General features: G+C 45.6%; 1 protein-coding gene across 11 annotated transcripts; it reads left to right on the top strand.

The window, feature by feature from the left end:
• Window positions 1-891: 891 nt before the first annotated feature.
• LOC136522235 (protein APEM9-like) lies at window positions 892-7,399 on the top strand. Of its 11 annotated transcripts, none has more exons than XR_010775820.1 (8): window positions 892-1,041; window positions 1,207-1,287; window positions 1,644-1,808; window positions 2,898-2,945; window positions 3,379-3,658; window positions 5,906-6,005; window positions 6,234-6,323; window positions 6,940-7,075. XR_010775820.1 is itself a non-coding variant. In XM_066516036.1 (8 exons), the coding sequence occupies exons 2-7, from the start codon at window positions 1,232-1,234 to the stop codon at window positions 6,260-6,262; spliced, it is 678 nt and encodes a 225-aa protein (XP_066372133.1). In that variant the 5' UTR covers window positions 892-1,041; window positions 1,207-1,231; the 3' UTR covers window positions 6,263-6,299; window positions 6,940-7,067. The 11 variants fall into 11 exon arrangements, 9 of the variants coding, with proteins under 9 accessions (XP_066372133.1, XP_066372132.1, XP_066372127.1 ...); XR_010775821.1 differs by lacking the exon at window positions 6,940-7,075 and adding an exon at window positions 4,831-4,896 and having other exon boundaries at window positions 6,234-6,271; XM_066516036.1 differs by having other exon boundaries at window positions 6,234-6,299; window positions 6,940-7,067.
• Window positions 7,400-7,806: the final 407 nt, after the last annotated feature.

Genomic DNA, 7,806 nt, shown 5'->3' with positions numbered 1-7,806 from the left:
GAAGCCGCCTACGACCTCGCCGCCACCCACCACCACCGAGAGCTCGAGACGAGGAGGGAAGCGGGGGAGTGGAGAGCGAGTGAGGGAAAGGAAACCTAGCAGCGCGGCGGTGGTATAAAAAGGGAGAGGAAATTTCAATTGGCGCAGTGAGCCCGCCACAGCCCGCCAATGGAAATGGCCCGAGGGAGCCAGCTGGAGGGACCACAGCGCAGCAGAGCCCACGAGAAACGAAACCCAGGCTGGAGGCTCGCGGGTGCTTTGGGCTCATGGGCATGTCCAGGGCCCCAAGACGTCCAGGTAACAAACACGTGCATCCACAGCACATGGGCATGTCCCAAGGCCGCCATCCTGGAAACAAACACGCACCCAATCACCCACCCTGCGACCTTTTCGGGCCTGTTTGGAACGCAGGAATAAAAATACGGGAATAGAAAAAAACATAGGAATAGGGTGAGTGTGTAGTGGTAAAATAGAGGAAAGGAAAAACGCAGGAAATAACTAGAAAGGGTGTTTGGAATGCAGAAATCCATAACACAGGAAAAACGCAGGAAGTAACACTGCGCAGCTCGAAGGAAATCAAAACCAGAGATCTGAGTGGATTCTTTTTTTCCTTTAAAACGAGCGTCTGCGGGAGCCTTTCCTCTGGAAAGGAACTCACGAATCCTCCCTTTCAAATGCTGCTACAGTGTTTTAAACTATAGGATTCTGATTCCTTTCCTGTTTGGAATGCGGGATTTTTTTCCCTATTCCTACGTTTTTTCTGTGAAATTGAACTGATTTCTGTGAAATTCCTGTGTGATTCCTATGAAATTCCTGCGTTCCAACACGATTAGAATTCCTTTGAAAATGCTGTAAACCAAACAGGCCCTTCTTCTTCTTCTTTTTTTTTTTTTTTTTTTTTTGGAAACTGCGACCTTTTCTTCTCCCGCTCCGGTCACCCAATCACCCACCCCTGCGGCCCTGCCGCTCGTGGCCTCTCTTTCTCGCCGCACGAGCTCACGACTGGGCCGCCCAGGTCTTCGCCGGCGACGAGCATCCCAGGTATGCCGACCCCTTCTCTTCCCAGCTCGAGACCGAGCACCCCAAACCCTAACTTAAGATATTTGGTTATTTGTATTCGGATCTGTTGTAATTATAGAACATAGTACATATATTACGCACGCCTACTTACTAACTTCAATTCTCCCCCTGAATGAACCACGACAGTTTCGCGCCCCTGCTTTCTGGAACCATGGGGACCTCTGCCCAGGAATCGCCTCTCTGGAAGCAAATCGACGACGCCGAGTAGTAAAATTCCTCTTCCCTTCTGCTCCGTCCTTTGCTAGTTGATGAGTACTAGCGTAATTGAATTACGATGTCCTGAGTAGAAATGTGTTATGAGCATATTGCTTCATTCAGTTTGGAACTGCGAGAGGGGAAGCACGGAAGCATAATCCCATTGTTTGTTATGGTTGCTATGATTGCCGAATTTTAACCTCTTCTTTTCTGCCTGCTGATGATCGATGGAGCTGCAGAGAGCTTGCCAGTCGCCATTATTTACAGTGTTTTTCATTGCATACCTGAATATGCAAGGTCATATTTTATCGAAAAGTAAGAAGTATGGTTAACTGTTTCCTTACCCTGTTATCATCCTCATTACTCAGCAATCTAGTCAGTGGATCGTTTGAGCAGGCGATGTTGACTGCTTTATCTGTCGCTGATCAAATACGCATGGCTTCTTCAGCGAACGCATGCGACCAGGACGAGCTCCTGGAGATGCTTGAATCAGCTGGGATGGTACTTGTGCAGGCACTAAAAGAACTCAGGAGGTAAATCCTTCTCAATTCCTATTTATTTTTTGTACCTATACTTCCTGCCAAAACCAAATTTGGTATATTGTTATGTGCTGTAATGAGACACTGCTGATAATGAAATTAGTGCCTAGATTTGCCAAATGGAAAGCATCAAGTTCCTACATACTGATGATGTAGAGATTCTCTGTGCTGAACATACGCAGAGCTCATGCCTATGTTTTTATCCTAACACACTATGCTAAATATTCCAAGGACCCTGAGATGTTTGTTCACCTTAAAGTGTTTTCAAGACGTCCGATTAATCGCGACTAATCGTCCTGGACGGTTGGAGCTACTCGACCAGGGCCTTCGACTCGGCCAGACCGTCCAGGAAATTGGACGTCCGATTAGTCGTCGTCCAGTCGCGATTAATCGTCCGTCCAGGCTGTATGGGCGTCCAGCCAGAGAGTGGGCTGCATCTCAGAGTTGGGCCTATCTAGTTGTCTTATATTTTGGCCCAAGCCTATTAGGGTTTCTCTTCTTTCCTACCCCTCACTCCCTCAGCCTCTCACTCACTCAGAAGTCAGCAGAACACACTCACTCCTCTCACCTCTCACGTCCAGCAGCAGCAGCCGCCTCCATTGTTGCAGTTCTGTAGCTCCCTCTCCTCTCCTCCCTTCCAGTTCCCAGCTGCTCCCTCTCCTCCCTCCCTTCCAGCTGCCCTCCCTCTTCCTTGCGGCTGCTGCTGCAGGCGCGCGGGCCTACATATCTGGAGGGGAAGAAGATGATAGTGACCATGATGCCCAAGAAGATCAACATGCATCTGATCCTGTGGTACCAATGGAGGAGGATGAAGACACCCGTGGAGATGGAGGAAGGCTTTCGTGTAGATGCTGATTTACTTGAGTAGTTCTTATCATTGGCCATTTTGCCTATTTATGTACTGGACTTGATGTATGCACTATGCAGTATGCACTATGGCAGTGGCAGTGTGCCACTATGCACTATGCAGTTCTGGACTGGTTTAAATTATGTGCTTTACTGTGTTAATTTGCTTTGTTGATCACTTCATTGCCTTTCACCTAATTGCCTTTGTTAATGTGCTTTATTTTTCTATAATTTCAGTTTGGCAGCAGCAGCCAACAAGACAAGAAAGGGCTCTGCAGCAGCCAGGTAAGTGGCCAGCTGACCTATCTATCTAGAGCAGTAGAGCCTAGAACATGTAGTATACTAGTGTGTGTGTGTATATATATATGGTATATATTTTATACTGTATATATAACTATATAATATATATATATGGTATATATCAGTCCCCATAGTGTAGGGGGACGACCGGGACGACCAGGGGACTTGTCCAGGGTCGATTAATCAGTCCTGGACGACGACTAATCGTCCTGGACGTCCTGGACGGTCCTCAGGCGTCCAGGCTCGACCAGCCGTCCTGAAAACATTTCCTTAAGACAATGTTTGGTTCAGTGCCATCAGTACCTGCTAGAGTTTTCCTTACAGGGTAATTGCTACTCTGAAGTCTCATATACTTAGTACTACCTGTATTGTGTCCATCATTTTTCTGTATCAATGACCACTATATTTCTCCTCATAGAGCTACCATTCAAATGGCAGCAGGATCTGTATGTGACCTCAGACCAATCTTTGAGGAGTACCTTACCAATTGGAGATATACAAATGATGAGGTTTATGTTTTGGACGGAGAGCATGGCAGCACTTCAAATGGTTTTGTTGTTACATCTGTTATGTCAACTGGGCAGTATTTTCAGTTGGCAGAATTGTATACAGTAACATTCATCTGTATTGTCTCTCATGATAGTGAAACTGCTATCTCATGGGCAGAAAAAGCTGATCTGACTGAGCAAAGCCGACAGGTATTTTTCTTGTAAACATTGGTTAATAATTCTACAACAGCACACCGAATCCGAATGTTCTATTATGCCAACTAAGGTCCATACCACCTTGGGATCTTATAGGTTTTCAAATAATTTTCATCATGCTAAACTAGGATTCCTTATATTTGCAAAACTAATTCTTTCTGAATGAATCTCAACTACAGTATGCTTGTTTTTCTCATTTGCAAATAATTTTCATGCTAAACTAGGACTCCTTATTATATTGGGAGAATTTTGTATTTGACACTGAAACAAATCACTCTTTCGTATTTGGCACTAGAAATTTTGAACTTCCTTATCTAGCATCAACTTGAAAATTTCTTCCGTATATGGCACTTCCGTCCATTTTAGCCATCCATCCGTTTGTTGACTTCCTTGACCATGTCAGTTTTTCTTAATAAGTACCAAAATACCCCTCTATGTAATTTGGTGGCACACACCTGCTCGGTAGTCGCTACGGGCGAAACTCGCACGCTCGCTCCCCTTCTTCCCCCGTCAGTCTTCTCTTCCTGTGAAAAAAAAACAAAACCCTAGATGGAAGCCGGAGGAGATGAGGATGGGGGCGGAGGAGCCGTCGGCCGCCGGTGCCCAGGAAATCACGGCGCCCTTCCTTCAGCTAGAGGCGCCGGTCCCTCAGCCGAGGTCTCCCCATGGTGGCAGATCGACGCGCGGGTCCAGCAGGGGTCGCGGCAGCGGGGCGGGCCGAGCTTCCGGCAGGGGACGCGGCAGCGGGGCGGGCTCGCTGGGCGCGGCGGGGCGGCCTGGCCTGCTGGGGCTGGTTCCAGGAAGCTGCGCGGCGGGGCGAGGTCCTCGCGTAGAGGCCGTGGAGCGGCCTCCCCTGGCGATGGTTCCAGGCTGAGCTCGCTCCCCGGCGAGATCTCCTTCCCCTGCGGCCTCCCGTCGCTCCGCTTCTTCATCGAAGACGGTTCCGCTTCTCTCTCTCACACACACACGCACTCATGAATGAATTGGGCCGCGATTGAGTTTTACAGTTGGGCTCGGATCGCTAGTCACTGCTTGGTTTGGAAATGGGGAAAAGGGGGGGACTGGGAGCAATGTTGTCATAGCGTACATTGTATATAGAGATTGTTGCGTGTGACCTCTTGAAACTCATGATTTCTGATCTGCTGCCCAATTTCTGTGATTTGTAGTTATACCATTACACTGTTAACCCTTGCTTTGTGCGGGATTGGGAAGAATTGCCATGATTTCGCACAGTATGCTTCATTCATTCATTCCGGGGACATTGTTTTCTGAAATCTCATGGTTGTCTTCCTCAATGGCGAAGTGCTACTATTACCTGTGTTATACTGTTATGTGTCAGCGCTTGTTTTATTAGCTAGTTGTAGCTCGAGGGGGTCTGCAGATGTTGCCTGACTTTCATGTCCTCTAGTAACTCTAAGTGGTGTTGTATTGCTGCAATATTCTGAAGAAGCACAAAAGTGATGATTTGTGGGTGTGTCTGGCCCACTAATGAGTGTGTGCTTGACAAATAAATCTTTAGTGCCTGTGCTGTCTTTATGATTCACAAGCGTTAGGGCTTCAAAATCTGTGTTGTTTGGTTTGTGTTGAAAGTTAACAAGTGGTTGATCAACCTTGAGAAAAGCCATGTATGTAGTGTGATTGATACTCTTATGCATAGAAGAGCACGTTGCTTGCAATACATTATGCACTATTTAATGTTCCCTGTATGCCCTTTTCTACCTTGAATAGGTAGTAGAATCCAAAGCTTGATATGCTGCATTATTGTGTGTGATCATTTGAAAGCCTAAAACTGAGATTGCGTGGAGCTTGGGGAGGTCTCCCTCTTATAAACATATGATTTCTATTAAGTCCTACATTTGGTAGAAAGTGCACTAGAAATACTCAACTACACATGTTTCTTTTTGCTATCCTAAGATTGTTTACTTGCATGGTGCCAAATGGTGACCGTGGCTTGTTCCATCTGCTGCTGATTGTCCTGAAATTGGGTAGAAAGTGTCTGACAAGTGACAAATACTCAAGTACATGCGGAGTTCATCTTGCTGTTCCTGGATTGTTTACTTGCATGGTCCCAAACAATTACTGTTCCTTGCTACGTCTGATGCTGAAATTCGTTAGGTGAATGATACAGTCTTGGTTATGACTTGTAGGCTTTTGATTATGACTTGGGAGCTAGGATCAAATTATTATTTTTGTGAGTTTGATGTCTTTGCTAATCCGTTGCTTGTGTTCTGCTATTTGTAGTTGAGGATCCTGTTGCTAATGACCCCCTTCAGTTGCTTCCGAAAAGAACTTACCAGCCCAGTACCATCAAGCGGAAAAGAACCCATGGATTTCTTACACGGTCTGTCTCTCTAGCTTCCCTTATCCTGTTATCCAGTTCAACTGGGTGCTTTTGCTTCCCTCATCCCTCGTCCAAAAAGGAAGATGGGTTTCAAGTTGGAATTATCAAGTTTTGTATATGCGTTTCCGTTCATGTTCACTTTTCGCACCTCATTTAGATTAGGAAATTAGTTTACCTGGCATGATCGTGGTTCAGTGCCCTGATGTCCTTGTCACATTGGTTCTGTAGTAAATCGACCAAGGGTGGGCGCAAGGTGATTACCCGGAGAATCGCCAAAGGCAGGCACAGAATTCTGTAACGTGAACTTAGACCCCCTATGTATGAACCTTCATGTGTTTATGTTTATGAACCTGGTAATGTATGCATATTTATGAACCTGGACATGTGAACTTAGACCCCTATTGTATGGATTTGTTGAGCTAATGTGAGGTGTGCAAGGTGTTTACATTTTTTTTTTAAGTATGCTGACAATGTGGTCAGATTTGTGAAGCTTGTGCATCAAATTTATTGATTATTATTGCCACTCTTCAATTATCAAAATGCTATGTTTCATTCACAAGTATATTTGTGATATTTGTGCTTTCCTTATTTGACATTATATCAATTTATTCTTTTTCTATCTGGCACTACATGTTGTTGGTACATAGAAGGGCATATATATCATTTTAGGTGGCACTTGACACCGTTATTGCATCAAATGGACGAAAGTGCCATATACGGAAGGAATTTTCAAGTTGATGCTAGATAAGGAAGTTCAAAATTTCCAGTGCCAAATACGGAAGAGCGATTTGTTCCAGTGCCAAATACAGAATTCTCTCTATTATATTTCCAAAACCATTTGTTTTCTGAATTCCCATTATTCTTGCTTTTCTCAGTAAGCTTTACTGTTGCATTCTTTTTTTCATCAAGCTGTTTCTTTTTTTTTTTCCTACAGGACCTACTAAAAAAGCTTCATGCAGTACGATTAGCTGCAAATAAAAAGCTGTCCACTGTTGAAGGGGTAAAACAAACAGCAGAGAGGAACCTATCTACTTCAACAAATGGCTCAACACCATTGTCACATGAGGATCCTCCAAAGATAGCTCCTGTGTGCGACGGGCTCAAAAAGGTCCTAGTGAAGTCCGCTCAACCAAATCTGTGGCCTTATGGGGAAGGTTACAAGGCATTGTGTTGCGGCCATTAGAGGAGGACACAATAACTTGGCTCCACACTCCGGATGGTCAGTATACTGCAAAGTCTGCTTGTCACTTGCAGTTCATTGGAAGGACTAAGTCCATGACAGCTGAAATTACATGGGGAACAAAGGCGCCACCGAAATGCCGCTTCTTCTCTTGGTTGATGCTCCAGAACAGAGTTTGGATGGCTGTGCGCTTACAAATCAGGGGATGGACCGAATGATTACTTCTGTCCATTATGCATTTAGGAATCTTGAGACGATCTGTCACCTGCTCCAGGAGTGCTGCTTCTCCAGATTGATTTGGGACAAAGTTGGTTCATGGATCTCAGCAGCAGCTTTGAAGCCGGTAAACTGGGGCCAGACGGAAGATTTCGGTCAGTGGTTCATCGACATGGGCAACAGTGGCCAGGGTGCCAAGAGGGATGGCGTTCGATCCATGACCATGCTAACCGTTTGGTAAATCTGGAAAGAAAGAAACAATTGAGTTTTCAATTGCGGGACACCTGAACAGCTCTTCAGCGCAATCCAGGATGAAGCAAAAATGTGGATACGTGCAGGTAACAGAGGCATCGAGATGATAATTCTGTCGACGGCGCAGCAGCAGGGCAATGCGCCAGCTAGCCA

Source organism: Miscanthus floridulus, chromosome 18 (assembly GCF_019320115.1).
Source record: "Miscanthus floridulus cultivar M001 chromosome 18, ASM1932011v1, whole genome shotgun sequence".
NCBI lineage: Eukaryota > Viridiplantae > Streptophyta > Magnoliopsida > Poales > Poaceae > Miscanthus > Miscanthus floridulus.
Note: the sequence above shows the minus strand (reverse complement) of the source record. Positions and strands in the feature narration are given on the sequence as shown.